General features: G+C 60.6%; 1 protein-coding gene across 1 annotated transcript in view; it reads left to right on the top strand.

Annotated features, from left to right (window-relative positions):
• CACNA1F (calcium voltage-gated channel subunit alpha1 F) overlaps positions 1 to 15,875 on the top strand; it is a 77,706-nt gene that overhangs the window by 54,228 nt on the left and 7,603 nt on the right. Inside the window, exons 27-34 of the mRNA XM_042780086.1 lie at positions 1,929 to 2,075; positions 2,153 to 2,354; positions 6,609 to 6,767; positions 6,845 to 6,955; positions 13,172 to 13,255; positions 13,602 to 13,730; positions 13,813 to 13,878; positions 13,994 to 14,085. Coding sequence (XP_042636020.1) covers positions 1,929 to 2,075; positions 2,153 to 2,354; positions 6,609 to 6,767; positions 6,845 to 6,955; positions 13,172 to 13,255; positions 13,602 to 13,730; positions 13,813 to 13,878; positions 13,994 to 14,085 — 990 coding nt within the window. The remainder of the gene's footprint in view (positions 1 to 1,928; positions 2,076 to 2,152; positions 2,355 to 6,608; positions 6,768 to 6,844; positions 6,956 to 13,171; positions 13,256 to 13,601; positions 13,731 to 13,812; positions 13,879 to 13,993; positions 14,086 to 15,875) is intronic.

Genomic DNA, 15,875 nt, shown 5'->3' on the forward strand with positions numbered 1-15,875 from the left:
CCAGGGGACATTCCTGGTGTACAAGGACAGGGACGTGTCCCACCCCTTGGTGGTGGCAGTGTCCCGTTGGGATCCCACCATCAATGTCCCCATGTCCCCATCAAACATTCCTGGAGTACAAGGGCAGGGACATGTCCCGCCCATCGGTGGTGGCAGTGTCCTGTTGGTGTCTCACCCTCACTGTCCCCATGTCCCTGTCCCATGGGAGGTCTCACCCTGACTGTCCCCGTGTCCCCATCCCAGGGGGACATTCCTGGTGTACAAGGACGGGGACGTGTCCCACCCCTCAGTGGTGGCAGTGTCCTGTTGGGGTCTCACCCTCATTGTCCCCATGTCCCCATCTCAGGGGGACATTCCTGGTGTACAAGGATGGGGACATGTCCCACCCCTCAGTGGTGGCAGTGTCCTGTTGGGATCCCACCATCAATGTCCCCGTGTCCCCATCCCAGGGGGACATTCCTGGTGTACAAGGACGGGGACGTGTCCCACCCCTCAGTGGTGACAGTGTTCTGTTGGGGTCTCACCCGCACTGCCCCTTGTCCCTGGGGGGGTCTCACCATCACTGTCCCTGTGTCCCTGTCAAACATCCCTGGTGTACAAGGGAAGGGACGTGTCCCACCCCTCGGTGGTGGCAGTGTCCTGTTGGGGTCTCACCCTCACTGCCCCTTGTCCCTGTCCCATGGGGGGTCTCACCCTCACTGTCCCCGTGTCTCCATCCCAGAGGGACATTCCTGGTGTACAAGGACGGTGATGTGTCCCACCCCTCGGTGGTGGCAGTGTCCTGTTGGGGTCTCACCCTCACTGCCCCTTGTCCCTGTCCCTGGGGGGGTCTCACTCTCACTGTCCCCATGTCCCCATCCCAGGGGGACATTCCTGGTGTACAAGGACAGGGACATGTCCCACCCCTCGGTGGTGGCAGTGTCCATGGGGTGTCTCACTCTCACTGTCCCCATCCCAGGGGGACATTCCTGGTGTACAAGGACGGTGATGTGTCCCACCCCTCAGTGGTGGCAGTGTCCTGTTGGGGTCTCACCCTCCTTGTCCCCATGTCCCCATCCCATGGGGTGTCTCACCCTCATTGTCCCCATGTCCCTGTCCCAAGGAGGGTCTCACCCTGACTGTCCCCATCTCCCCATCCCAGGGAGACATTCCTGGAATACAAGGATGGTGACGTGTCCCACCCCTCAGTGGTGGCAGTGTCCTGTTGGGATCCCACCATCACTGTCCCCATGTCCCTGTCAAACACTCCTGGTGTACAGGGACAGGGATGTGTCCCACCCCTTGGTGGTGGCAGTGTCCTGTTGGGGTCTCACCCTCATTGTCCTCGTGTCCCCATCCCAGGGGGACATTCCTGGAGTACAAGGACGGGGACGTGTCCCACCCCTTGGTGGTGGCAGTGTCCTGTTGGGGTCTCACCCTCATCGTCCCCGTGTCCCCATCCCAGGGGTTGTCTCACCCTCATTGTCCCCATGTCCCCATCCCAGGGGGTGTCTCACCCTTACTGTCCCCATGTCCCCATCCCAGGGGGACATTCCTGGTGTACAAGGACGGTGATGTGTCCCACCCCTTGGTGGTGGCAGTGTCCTGTTGGGGTCTCACCCTGACTGTCCCCATGTCCCCATCCCAGGGGGACATTCCTGGTGTACAAAGGCAGGGACGTGTCCCACCCCTCAGTGGTGGCAGTGTCCATGGGATGTATAACCCTCACTGTCCCCATGTCCCCATCCCAGGGGGACATTCCTGGTGTACAAGGGCAGAGACATGTCCCACCCCTCGGTGGTGGCAGTGTCCATGGGATGTCTCACCCTCACTGTCCCCATCCCAGGGGGACATTCCTGGAGTACAAGGACGGGGACGTGTCCCACCCCTCAGCGGTGGCAGTGTCCATGGGGTGTCTCACCCTCATTGTCCCCGTGTCCCCATCCCAGGGGGACATTCCTGGTGTACAAGGACGGGGACGTGTCCCACCCCTCGGTACGGGAGCGCCTCTGGCTCAACAGCGACTTCAACTTCGACAACGTCCTGGCGGGGATGATGGCGCTGTTCACCGTGTCCACCTTCGAGGGGTGGCCCGCGTGAGTCCCCGGGGAGGGCACGGGGACACTGCCACCCCCTGTGGGGACAGTCCCATCACCGTGTCCCCCCTCCCCAGGCTGCTCTACAAGGCCATCGACGCCAACGCCGAGAACCAGGGGCCCATCTACAACTACCGGGTGGAGATCTCCATCTTCTTCATCGTCTACATCATCGTCATCGCCTTCTTCATGATGAACATCTTCGTGGGCTTCGTCATCATCACCTTCCGCGCGCAGGGCGAGAGCGAGTACCGCAACTGCGAGCTCGACAAGAACCAGGTGTGGGGACGTGGGGCTGTGATGTCCCCGTGATCCTGTGGTGTCCCCATGGCTCTGTGGTGTCCTCGTGGCTCTGTGGTGTCCCCACGACATTGTGGTGTCCCCACAGCTCTGTGGTGTCCCCACAGCTCTGTGGTGTCCCCTTGGATCTGTGGTGTCCCCTTGGATCTGCGGTGTCCCCATGACTCTGTGGTGTCCCCTTGGATCTGTGGTGTCCCCATGGTCCTGTGGTGTCCCCTTGGATCTGTGGTGTCCCCATGATCCTGTGGTGTCCCCTTGGATCTGTGGTGTCCCCATGGCTCTGTGGTGTCCCCTTGGATCTATGGTGTCCCTGTGGTGTCCCCGTGACTCTGTGGTGTCCCCATGGCTCTGTGGTGTCCCCATGACTCTGTGCTGTCCCCATGATCCTGTGGTGTCCCCATGGTCCTGTGGTGTCCCCACAGCTCTGTGGTGTCCCCTTGGATCTGTGGTGTCCCCATGGATCTGTGGTGTCCCCAGAGCCCTGTGGTGTCCCCATGACCCTGCGGTGTCCCTGTGACCCTGCGGTGTCCCCATGGCTCTGTGGTGTCCCCTTGGACCTGTGGTGTCCCCATGGATCTGTGGTGTCCCCACGGCTCTGTGGTGTCCCTGCGGTGTCCCCATGACTCTGTGGTGTCCCCTTGGATCTGTGGTGTCCCTGTGGTGTCCCCATGGCTCTGTGGTGTCCCCACAGCTCTGTGGTGTCCCCATGGATCTGTGGTGTCCCCTTGGATCTGTGGTGTCCCCGTGGTCCTGTGGTGTCCCCTTGGCTCTGTGGTGTCCCCTTGGATCTGTGGTGTCCCCTTGGCTCTGTGGTGTCCCCATGGCTGTGTGGTGTCCCCTTGGATCTGTGGTGTCCCTGTGGTGTCCCCTTGGATCTGTGGTGTCCCTGTGATCCTGTGGTGTCCCCATGGCTCTGTGGTGTCCCCTTGGCTCTGTGGTGTCCCCTTGGATCTGTGGTGTCCCCATGACACTGTGGTGTCCCCTTGGCTTTGTGGTGTCCCCACGGCTCTGTGGTGTCCCCACGGCTCTGTGGTGTCCCCATGACTCTGTGATGTCCCCTTGGCTCTGTGGTGTCCCCTTGGATCTGTGGTGTCCCCATGGTCCTGTGGTGTCCCCACGGCTCTGTGGTGTCCCCTTGGATCTGCAGTGTCCCCTTGGATCTGTGGTGTCCCCATGGTCCTGTGGTGTCCCCACAGCTCTGTGGTGTCCCCATGGTCCTGTGGTGTCCCCACGGCTCTGTGGTGTCCCCTTGGATCTGCAGTGTCCCCTTGGATCTGTGGTGTCCCCATGGTCCTGTGGTGTCCCCACAGCTCTGTGGTGTCCCCTTGGATCTGTGCTGTCCCCATGGCTCTGTGGTGTCCCTGTGGCCCTATGGTGTCCCCTTGCCTCTGTGATGTCCCCATGGCCCTGCAGTGTCCCCATGACCCTGTGGTGCCCCCATGGTCCCGTGCTGTCCCATGCCATCCCCATGTCCCCCCAGCGGCAGTGTGTGGCAGTGGCCGTGTCCCCGCGCTGTCCCCGTGTCCCCACAGCGGCAATGCGTGGGATGGCAGCGGGCTGGACATGTCCCAATGCTGTCCCCAAGCTGTCCCCGTGTCCCCGCAGCAGCAGTGTGTGGGGGGCAGTGGGCTGACCATGTCCCAATGTTGTCCCCAAGTTGTCCCCGTGTCCCCCCAGTGGCAGTGTGTGGGATGGCAGTGTGTGGCATTGAGGTGGCCGTGTCCCAGCGCTGACCCCGTGCTGTCCCCGTGTCCCCCAGGTGGCAGTGTGTGGGGTGGCAGTGGGCTGGCCGTGTCCCCAAGCTGTCCTCGTGTCCCCCCAGCGGCAGTGTGTGGGGTGGCAGTGTGTGGCAATGAGGTGGCCGCGTCCCAGCGCTGTCCCCAAGCTGTCCCCGTGTCCCCACAGCGGCAATGCATGGGATGGCAGCGGGCTGGCCATGTCCCAATGCTGTCCCAGCGCTGTCCCCGTGTCCCCACAGCGGCAGTGCGTGAGGTGGCAGTGTGCTGGCCGTGTCCCCAAGCTGTCCCCAAGCTGTCCCTGTGTCCCCGCAGCGGCAGTGCGTGGGGTGGCAGTGTGCTGACCGTGTCCCTGCGCTGTCCCCAAGCTGTCCCCGTGTCCCCACAGCGGCAGTGCGTGGGGTGGCAGTGTGTGGCAATGAGGTGGCCGCGTCCCAGCGCTGTCCCCAAGCTGTCCCCGTGTCCCCACAGCGGCAGTGCGTGGGGTGGCAGTGTGCTGGCCGTGTCCCCAAGCTGTCCCCAAGCTGTCCCCGTGTCCCCGCAGCGGCAGTGCGTGGGGTGGCAGTGTGCTGACCGTGTCCCTGCGCTGTCCCCAAGCTGTCCCCGTGTCCCCCCAGTGGCAGTGTGTGGGATGGCAGTGTGTGACAGTGTGCTGGCCGTGTCCCAGCGCTGTCCCCAAGCTGTCCCCGTGTCCCCCCAGCGGCAATGCATGGGATGGCAGCGGGCTGGCCATGTCCCAACGCTGTCCCCGTGTCCCCCCAGTGGCAGTGTGTGGGATGGCAGTGTGTGGCATTGAGGTGGCCGTGTCCCTGCACTGTCCCCAAGCTGTCCCCGTGTCCCCCAGGTGGCAGTGTGTGGGGTGGCCGTGTCCCCACACTGTCCCCAAGCTGTCCCCGTGTCCCCCCAGCGGCAATGCGTGGGATGGCAGTGTGTGGCAGTGTGCTGGCCGTGTCCCAACGCTGTCCCCAAGCTGTCCCTGTGTCCCCGCAGCAGCAGTGTGTGGGGTGGCAGTGGGCTGGCCGTGTCCCCGCGCTGTCCCCAAGCTGTCCCCGTGTCCCCCCAACGGCAATGCATGGGGTGGCAGTGTGTGACAGTGGGCTGGCCATGTCCCAACGCTGTCCCCAAGCTGTCCCCGTGTCCCCCCAACGGCAATGCGTGGGATGGCAGCGGGCTGGCCATGTCCCAATGCTGTCCCAGCGCTGTCCCCGTGTCCCCCCAGTGGCAGTGTGTTGGGTGGCAGAGTGTGGCATTGAGGTGGCCGTGTCCCAGTGCTGTCCCCAAGCTGTCCCCGTGTCCCTGCAGCAGCAGTGTGTGGCCTGGCAGTGGGCTGACCGTGTCCCAGCGCTGTCCCCAAGCTGTCCCCGTGTCCCCACAGCGGCAGTGTGTGGGGTGGCCGTGTCCCAGCGCTGTCCCCAAGCTGTCCCCATGTCCCCACAGCGGCAGTGTGTGGGATGGCAGTGTGTGACAGTGTGCTGGCGGTGTCCCAGCGCTGTCCCCACACTGTCCCCGTGTCCCCACAGCGGCAGTGCGTGGGGTGGCAGTGTGTGACAGTGTGCTGGCCGTGTCCCAACGCTGTCCCCAAGCTGTCCCCGTGTCCCCGCAGCGGCAGTGTGTGGGGTGGCAGTGTGTGACAGTGTGCTGACCGTGTCCCCGCGCTGTCCCCAAGCTGTCCCCGTGTCCCCGCAGCGGCAGTGCATGGGGTGACAGTGGGCTGGCCGTGTCCCCACACTGTCCCCAAGCTGTCCCCATGTCCTCGCAGCGGCAGTGTGTGGGGTGGCAGTGTGTGGCAGTGTGCTGGCCGTGTCCCCGCGCTGTCCCCAAGCTGTCCCCGTGTCCCCGCAGCGGCAGTGTGTGGGGTGGCAGTGGGCTGGCCGTGTCCCCAAGCTGTCCCTGCAGCGGCAGTGTGTGGGGTGGCCATGTCCCCACACTGTCCCCAAGCTGTCCCCGTGTCCCCCAGCGGCAGTGTGTGGGATGGCAGTGTGTGGCATTGAGGTGGCCGTGTCCCAGCACTGTCCCCAAGCTGTCCCCGTGTCCCCGCGGCGGCAGTGCGTGGAGTGGCAGTGTGTGACAGTGTGCTGGCCGTGTCCCCAAGCCGTCCCCACGCTGTCCCCGTGTCCCCCCAGTGGCAGTGTGTGGGGTGGCAGTGTGTGACAGTGTACTGGCCGTGTCCCAGCGCTGTCCCCAAGCTGTCCCCGTGTCCCCACAGCGGCAGTGCGTGGAGTGGCAGTGTGCTGGCCGTGTCCCTGCACTGTCCCCAAGCTGTCCCCGTGTCCCCCCAGTGGCAGTGCGTGGGGTGGCAGTGTGTGACAGTGTGCTGGCCGTGTCCCCGCGCTGTCCCCAAGCTGTCCCCATGTCCCCACAGCGGCAGTGCGTGGGCTGGCCGTGTCCCAGCGCTGTCCCCAAGCTGTCCCCGTGTCCCCGCAGCGGCAGTGCGTGAGGTGGCAGTGTGCTGGCCGTGTCCCTGCACTGTCCCCAAGCTGTCCCCGTGTCCCCGCAGCGGCAGTGCGTGGAGTACGCGCTCAAGGCGCAGCCGCTGCGCCGCTACATCCCCAAGAACCGCACCCAGTACCGCGTGTGGGCCATGGTCAACTCCACCGCCTTCGAGTACATCATGTTCGTGCTCATCCTGCTCAACACCATCGCGCTGGCCGTGCAGGTGGGTGGGGGGACACCTGGGGGGACACCTGGGGGGTCACACAGGGGACAGTGCCAGACCCCCGTGTCCCCTCCCAGCACTACGAGCAGTCCAAGCCCTTCAACTACGTGATGGACCTGCTGAACATGGTGTTCACGGGGCTCTTCACCGTGGAGATGGTGCTCAAGATCATCGCCTTCAAACCGCGGGTACGCCCGGGGGTGGCACTGGGGGGGACACGGGACAGGGGTGGCACTGGGGGGTGACATGGGACAGGGGGATTGTCACACTGGGGGTGACACAGGGCAGAGGTGTGGCACAGGGGGGTGACACAGGGCGAGGGGGATTGTCACACCAGAGTGTGACACAGGGCAGGGGGGTTGTCACACTGGGGGGTGACACAGGGCAGAGGTGTGGCACAGGGGTGTGACACAGAGCAGGGGGATTGTCACACTGGGGGGTGACACGGGGCGAGGGGTGGCACGGGGGGTGACACAGGGTGAGGGGTAGCACAGGGAGGTGACACAGGGCAGAGGTGTGGCACAGGGGTGTGACACAGAGCAGGGGGATTGTCACACCAGAGTGTGACACACGGCAGGGGGATTGTCACACTGGGGTGTGACACAGGGCAGGGGTGTGGCACAGGGGGGTGACACGGGACAGGGGGATTGTCACACTGGGGGGTGACATGGGGCGAGGGGTGGCACAGGGAGGTGACACAGGGCAGGGGCATTGTCACACTGGGGGTGACACGGGGCGAGGGGTGGCACAGGGGGGTGACACAGGGTGGAGGGTGGCACAGGGGGATGACAAGGGACAGGGGGATTGTCACACTGGGGGTGACACAGGGAAACGGGGCTATCACAGGGGGGTGTGACACATGGCAGGAGGGCTGTCACACTGGGGGTGACACAGGGTGAGTGACACAAGGGAGGGGAGGCTGTCGCACTGGGGGTGACACAGGGAAAGGGGACTGTCACAGAGGGGTGTCACACAGCAGGGGGGCTGTCACAGGGGTGTGACACAGGGCAAGGGGGCTGTCACACTGAGGGTCGCACACGACAGGAGGGCTGTCACACTGGAGGTCACACAGGGCAGGGGGCTGTCACACTGGAGGTGACACAGGGCAGGGGGGCTGTCACACTGAGGGTGACACAGGGCAGGGGGGCTGTCACACTGAGGGTCACACAGGGCAGGGGGCTGTCACACTGAGGGTCACACAGGGCAGGGGGGCTGTCACACTGAGGGTCACACACGACAGGGGGGCTGTCACACTGGAGGTCACACATGGCAGGGGGGCTGTCACACTGGAGGTGACACAGGGCAGGGGGCTGTCACACTGAGGGTCACACAGGGCAGGGGGCTGTCACACTGAGGGTCACACACGGCAGGGGGCTGTCACACTGGAGGTCACACAGGGCAGGGGGCTGTCACACTGAGGGTCACACAGGGCAGGGGACTGTCACACTGGGGCTGACACAGGGCAGGGGGCTGTCACACTGGAGGTGACACAGGGCAGGGGGGCTGTCACACTGAGGGTCACACAGGGCAGGGTGGCTGTCACACTGGAGGTCACACATGGCAGGGGGCTGTCACACTGAGGGTCACACAGGGCAGAGGGGCTGTCACAGGGGGTGTCACAGTTCGCACAACCTGAGCGGGGGTCGTGATGGTTCGTTCGACCGCGGGGTGCAAAGGAGAACACAAGAGACCAAGGTTCTGTTCAGCAGGAAGCAGCAAAGCAGTTTATTGAGGAACAACAATTCAGTTTTGGAGTAATGGTGAGAAAAAGAGAGATAAAAGGGTGGCGAAGAGAGGGAGACAGAGAGAGACAGACAGAAAGAATAGGGGGAACAGCTACCAACAGATGGGACATCCTTGGATCATCCGGCGATGTCTTCCACCCATGGGGAGAAAAAAGTCTCAAAGTCTCTTTGGAGAGCAATAATTTTATAGTCATTTTCCAAGGCGAGGGGCCTCTGGCCAAAAGGTGGAGGGGAGATTTATGGACTGTTGTGTTCAGAGGACCATGGCTTCAAGAATCAGGTGCAGGAAGTTCGGCTGTTCCAGCCCTGTGCCTGTCCCAGTCCATTGTACCGTGACAGTGCAGCACACACAGCTCTACACAGCCCCTTGGCAAGCACCCACCTTGGCCAGAGCAGAACTCCTGCCCAGAGTGAGAGGTGGGGTCCAGGGGTCTCAAGAGTCTCTGAGGATGATTGTGAGGCAGATCAGGCAATCTTCAGACTGATCCTCACAGGGGGTGACACAGGGCAGGGTGGCTGTCACACTGAGGGTGACACAGGGCAGGGGGACTGTCACACTGAGGGTCACACAGGGCAGGGGGCTGTCACACTGGAGGTGACACATGGCAGGGGGCTGTCACAGGGGGGTGTCACAGCCGCACAACCTGACCGGGGTCGTGATGGTTCGTTCGACCACGAGGTGCAAAGGACAACACAAGAGACCAAGGTTCTGTTCAGCAACAGGCAGCAAAGCGATTTATTGAGGGTCAACAATTCAGTTTTGGGGTAATGGTGAGAAAAAGAGACATAAAAGGGTGGCGAAGAGAGAGAGAGAGAGAGAAAGAATAGGGGGAACAGCTACCAACAGATGGGACGTCCTCGGATCATCCAGCGATGTCTTCCACCCATGGGGAGAAAAAGTCTCAAAGTCTCTTTGGAGAGCAATAATTTTATAGTTCATTTCAAGGCGAGGGGCCACTGGCCAAAAGGTGGAGGGGAGATTTATGGACTGTTGTGTTCAGAGGACCATGGCTTCAAGAATCAGGTGCAGAAAGTTCGGCTGTTCTGCCCCGTACCTGCCCGAGTCCATTGTACCGTGACAGTGCAGCACACACAGCTCTACACAGTCCCTTGGCAAGCACCCACCTTGGCCAGAGCAGAACTCCTGCCCAGAGTGAGAGGTGGGGTCCAGGGCTCTCAAGAGTCTCTGACGATGATTGTGAGGCAGATCAGGCAATCTTAGGACTGACCCTCACAGGGGGTGACACAGGACAGGGGACTGTCACACTGAGGGTCACACAGGGCAGGGGGCTGTCACACTGGAGGTGACACAGGGCAGGGGGGCTGTCACACTGAGGGTGACACAGGGCAGGGGGTTGTCACACTGGAGGTGACAGGACAGGGGGACTGTCACAGGAGGTGTCACAGTCCACACAACCTGAGCGGGGTCGTGATGGTTCGTTCGACCACGGGGTGCAAAGGACAACACAAGAGACTAAGATTCTTTCAGTAACAAGCAGCAAAGCAATTTATTAAGGGTCAACAATTCAGTTTTGAGGTAATGGTGACAAAGAGAGAGATAAAAAGGTGACAAAGAGAGACAGAGAGACAGAAAGAATAGGGGGAACAGCTACCAACAGATGGGACATCCTTGGATCATCCAGCGATGTCTTCCACCCATGGGGAGAAAGAAGTCTCAAAGTCTCTTTGGAGAGCAATAATTTTACAGTCCATTTCAAGGTGAGGGGCCTCTGACCAAAAGGTGGAGGGGAGATTTATGGACTGTTGTGTTCAGAGGACCATGGCTTCAAGAATCAGGTGCAGAAAGTTCGGCTGTTCTGCCCTGTACCTGCCCGAGTCCCTTGTACCGTGACAGCACAGCACACACAGCTCTACACAGCCCCTTGGCAAGCACCCACCTTGGCCAGAGCAGAACTCCTGCCCACAGTGAGAGGAGGGGTCCAGGGCTCTCAAGGGTCTCTGATGATGATTGTGAGGCAGATCAGGCGATCTTGGGACTGACCCTTACAGGGGGTCACACAGGGCAGGGGGGCTGTCACACTGGAGGTGACACAGGGCAGGGGGACTGTCACAGGGGGGTGTCACACAGCAGGGGGGCTGTCACACTGGAGGTGACACAGGACAGGGGGGCTGTCACACTGAGAGTCACACAGGGCAGGGAGGCTGTCACACTGGAGGTGACACAGGGCAGGGGGACTGTCACACTGAGGGTCACACAGGGCAGGGGGTTGTCACACTGGAGGTCACACAGGGCAGGGGGCTGTCACACTGAGGGTCACACAGGGCAGGGGGACTGTCACACTGGGGCTGACACAGGGCAGGGGGGCTGTCACAGGGGGTGTCACAGGGCAGGGGGGCTGTCACAGGGGGTGTCACGGTCCACACAACCTGACTGGGGTCGTGATGGTTCGTTCGACCGTGGGGTGCAAAGGACAACACAAGAGACCGAGGTTCTGTTCAGCAACAAGTAGCAAAGCAATTTATTGAGGGTCAACAATTCAGTTTTGGGGTAATGGTGAGAGAGATAAAAAGGTGACAAAGAGAGAGAGAGAGAGAGAGAAAGAATAGGGGGAACAGCTACCAAGAGATGGGATGTCCTTGGACCATCCAGCGATGTCTTCCATCCGTGGGGAGAAAGAAGTCTCAAAGTCTCTTTGGAGAGCAATAATTTTACAGTCCATTTCAAGGCGAGTGGCCGCTGGCCAAAAGGTGGAGGGGAGATTTATGGACTGTTGTGTTCAGAGGACCATGGCTTCAAGAATCAGGTGCAGAAAGTTCGGGTGTTGTAGCCCTGTACCTGCCCGAGTCCATTGTACCGTGACAGTGCAGCACACACAGCTCTGCACAGTCCCTTGGCAAGCACCCACCTTGGCCAGAGCAGAACTCCTGCCCAGGGCTCTCAAGAGTCTCTGACGATGATTGTGAGGCAGATCAGGCGATCTTCGGACTGACCCCTCACAGGGGGTGACACAGGGCAGGGGGGCTGTCACACTGGAGGTGACACAGGGCAGAGGGTTGTCACACTGGGGGGTGACACAGGGCAGGGTGCTGTCACACTGAGGGTGACACAGGGAAAGGGGACTGTCACAGGGGGTGTCACAGTCCGCACAACCTGAACGGGGTCGTGATGGTTCGTTCGACCGCGGGGTGCAAAGGACAACACAAGAGACCAAGGTTTTGTTCAGCAGGAAGCAGCAAAGCAATTTATTGAGGGTCAACAATTCAGTTTTGGGGTAATGGTGAGAAGGAGAGAGATAAAAGGGTGACAAAGAGAGAGAGAGACAGAAAGAATAGGGGGAACAGCTACCAAGAGATGGGACGTCCTCGGATCATCCAGCGATGTTTTCCATCCATGGGGAGAAAGAAGTCTCAAAGTCTCTTTGGAGAGCAATAATTTTACAGTCCATTTCAAGGCGAGGGGCCTCTGGCCAAAAGGTGGAGGGGAGATTTATGGACTGTTGTGTTCAGAGGACCATGGCTTCAAGAATCAGGTGCAGAAAGTTCGGCTGTTGTAGCCCCGTACCTGTCCGAGTCCATTGTACCGTGACAGTGCAGCACACACAGCTCTACACAGTCCCTTGGCAAGCACCCACCTTGGCCAGAGCAGAACTCCTGCCCAGAGTGAGAGGTGGGGCCCAGGGGTCTCAAGAGTCTCTGACGATGATTGTGAGGCAGATCAGGCAATCTTCAGACTGACCCTCACAGGGGGTGACACAGGGCACGGGAGCTGTCACACTGGAGGTGACACAGGACAGGGGGGCTGTCACACTGGAGGTGACACATGGCAGGAGGGCTGTCACACTGGAGGTGACACAGGACAGGGGGGCTGTCACACTGGAGGTGACACATGGCAGGAGGGCTGTCACACTGGAGGTGACACAGGACAGGGGGGCTGTCACACTGGAGGTGACACAGGACAGAGGGGCTGTCACAGGGGGTGTCACGGTCCACACAACCTGAGCGGGGTCGTGATGGTTCGTTCGACCGCGGGGTGCAAAGGACAACACAAGAGACCAAGGTTCTGTTCAGCAGCAAGCAGCAAAGCAATTTATTGAGGGTCAACAATTCTGTTTTGGGGTAATGGTGAGAAAAAGAGACATAAAAGAGTGGCAAAGAGAGGGAGACAGAGAGAGACAGAGAGACAGAAAGAATAGTGGAACAGCTACCAACAGATGGGACGTCCTCAGATCATCCAGCGATGTCTTCCACCCATGGGGAGAAAGAAGTCTCAAAGTCTCTTCAGAGAGTAATAATTTTATAGTTCATTTCAAGGCGAGGGGCCACTGGCCAAAAGGTGGAGGGGAGCTCTATGGACTGTTGTGTTCAGAGGACCATGGCTTCAAGAATCAGGTGCAGAAAGTTTGGCTGTTCCAGCCCTGTACCTGCCCGAGTCCGTTGTACCGTGACAGTGCAGCACAAACCTGACACAGTCCCTTGGCAAGCACCCACCTTGGCCAGAGCAGAACTCCTGCCCACAGTGAGGGGTGGGGTCCAGGGGTCTCAAGAGTCTCTGAGGATGATTGTGAGGCAGATCAGGCAATCTTCAGACTGACCCTCACAGGGGGTGACACAGGGCAGGGGGGCTGTCACACTGAGGGTCACACAGGGCAGTGGGACTGTCACACTGAGGGGTCCTGCCCACCTCCCCTCTACCCCCAGCATTATTTCTGTGACGCCTGGAACACCTTCGACGCCCTCATCGTGGTGGGCAGCGTGGTGGACATCGCCGTCACCGAGGTCAACGTGAGTCACCCTCCTTGTCCCCTGGCTCAGGGGGTTCGTGTTTTGGGGTGGTGCTGGATGTCTGGGTGTCTCCCTGTCCGTGTCCTCATGTCCTTCTGTCTCCACCTCCATCATCTCCGTCTCCACCTCCATCATCTCCATCATATCCACCTCCATTGTCTCCATCTCCGTTGTCTCCATCATCTCCGTCTCCATCATCTCCATCGTCTCCATTTCCACCGTCCCACCTGCCTGTCACAGAACGGGGGACACGTTGGTGAGGTAGGGAGAGGTGTCCCCATCTGGGGGATTTCTGGGGGGGGGCTGAGCAGGGTTTTGGGGTGCCCCTGACCCCTGCTCCCCGCAGAGCTCGGAGGACAGCTCCCGCATCTCCATCACCTTCTTCCGCCTCTTCCGCGTCATGCGCTTGGTGAAGCTGCTCTCCAAGGGCGAGGGCATCCGCACCCTGCTCTGGACCTTCGTCAAATCCTTCCAGGTGGGATGGGGGGGACACGGGGGGGGGACACAGGGGACATGGAGTGGGGGACAGCACCCCCTGACCCCTGCTCTGTCTCCAGGCCCTGCCCTACGTCGCTCTGCTCATCGCTATGATCTTCTTCATCTACGCCGTCATCGGGATGCAGGTGAGGGGTCCTGGGGGGTGTGAGGGGTCCTGGGGGAGGTGTGAGGGGTCCCAGGGATGTGGGGGGTCGTGTCCTGTGAGCCCCCGGCCACCCAGGCCTGCTCTGTCCCCCCCAGACCTTCGGGAAGGTGGCGCTGCAGGACGGGACCCAGATCAACCGCAACAACAACTTCCAGACCTTTCCCCAGGCCGTGCTGCTGCTCTTCAGGTGGGGCTGGGGGGTTGGGATACAGGTGTGTCCCACAGGGGTACAGGTGTGTCACAGGGATACAGGTGTGTCACAGGGATACAGGTGTGTCCCTTGGGTACAGGTGTGTCCCATAGGGGTACAGGTGTGTCACAGAGGTACAGGTGTGTCACAGAGGTACAGGTGTGTCCCATAGGGGTACAGGTGTGTCACAGGGGTACAGGTGTGTCACAGGGGTACAGGTGTGCCATAGGGGTACAGGTGTGTCCCTTGGGTACAGGTGTGTCCCATAGGGGTACAGGTGTGTCACAGAGGTACAGGTGTGTCACAGAGGTACAGGTGTGTCCCATAGGGGTACAGGTGTGTCACAGGGGTACAGGTGTGTCCCATAGGGGTACAGGTGTGTCACAGAGGTACAGGTGTGTCACAGGGGTACAGGTGTGTCCCATAGGGGTACAGGTGTGTCACAGGGGTACAGGTGTGTCACAGGGGTACAGGTGTGTCCCATAGGGGTACAGGTGTGTCACAGGGGTACAGGTGTGCCCCACAGAGGTACAGATGTGTCACAGAGGTACAGGTGTGCCCCATGGATACAGGTGTGTCACAGAGGTACAGGTGTGTCCCACAGAGGTACAGGTGTGCCCCATGGATACAGGTGTGTCACAGAGGTACAGGTGTGTCCCCTGGGGTACAGGTGTGCCCCTTGGGTACAGGTGTGTCACAGGGGTACAGGTGTGCCCCATGGGTACAGGTGTGTCACAGGGGTACAGGTGTGTCACAGAGGTACAGGTGTGCCATAGGGGTACAGGTGTGCCCCATGGGTACAGGTGTCCCCTGGGGTACAGGTGTCCCATGGATACAGGTGTGTCACAGGGGTACAGGTGTCCCACAGGGGTACAGGTGTGCCCCAGAGGTACAGGTGTCCCATAGGGGTACAGGTGTGCCCCACAGAGGTACAGGTGTGTTCCATAGGGATACAGGTGTGCCCCATGGATACAGGTGTGTCACAGAGGTACACGTGCCCCAGAGGCACAGGTGTGTCCCCTGGGGTACAGGTGTGCCCCATGGGTACAGGTGTGTCACAGAGGTACAGGTGTGCCACAGGGATACAGGTGTGTCCCACAGAGGTACAGGTGTGCCCCATGGGTACAGGTGTCCCATAGGGGTACAGGTGTGCCCCAGGGATACAGGTGTGCCCCATGGATACAGATGTGTCACAGAGGTACAGGTGTGCCATAGGGGTACAGGTGTGCCCCATGGGTACAGGTGTGTCCCCTGGGGTGTAGGTGTCCCATAGGGATACAGGTGTGCCCCACAGAAGTGCAGGTGTCCCATAGGGGTACAGGTGTGCCCCATGGATACAGGTGTGTCCCACAGAAGTACAGGTGAACCATGGGTACAGGTGTGTCCCATAGGGATACAAGTGTGTCACAGAGGTACAGGTGTGTCCCACAGAGGTACAGGTGTGTCCCACAGAGGTACAGGTGTGTCACAGGGGTACAGGTGTGCCCCTTGGGTACAAGTGTGTCACAGAGGTACAGGTGTGCCCCATGGATACAGGTGTGCCCCATGGGTACAGGTGTGTCACAGGGGTACAGGTGTCCCATAGGGGTACAGGTGTGTCCCACAGAGGTACAGGTGTGTCCCACAGGGGTACAGGTGTGCCCCATAGGGGTACAGGTGTGCCCCACAGGTGTGTCACAGGGGTACAGATATGTCCCATAGGGATACAGGTGTGCCCCATGGATACAGGTGTGCCCCATGGATACAGGTGTGTCACAGGGGTACAGGTGTGTCCCATGGATACAGGT

The sequence above is a fragment of the Catharus ustulatus genome, chromosome 32 (assembly GCF_009819885.2).
Source record: "Catharus ustulatus isolate bCatUst1 chromosome 32, bCatUst1.pri.v2, whole genome shotgun sequence".
Classification (NCBI taxonomy): domain Eukaryota; kingdom Metazoa; phylum Chordata; class Aves; order Passeriformes; family Turdidae; genus Catharus; species Catharus ustulatus.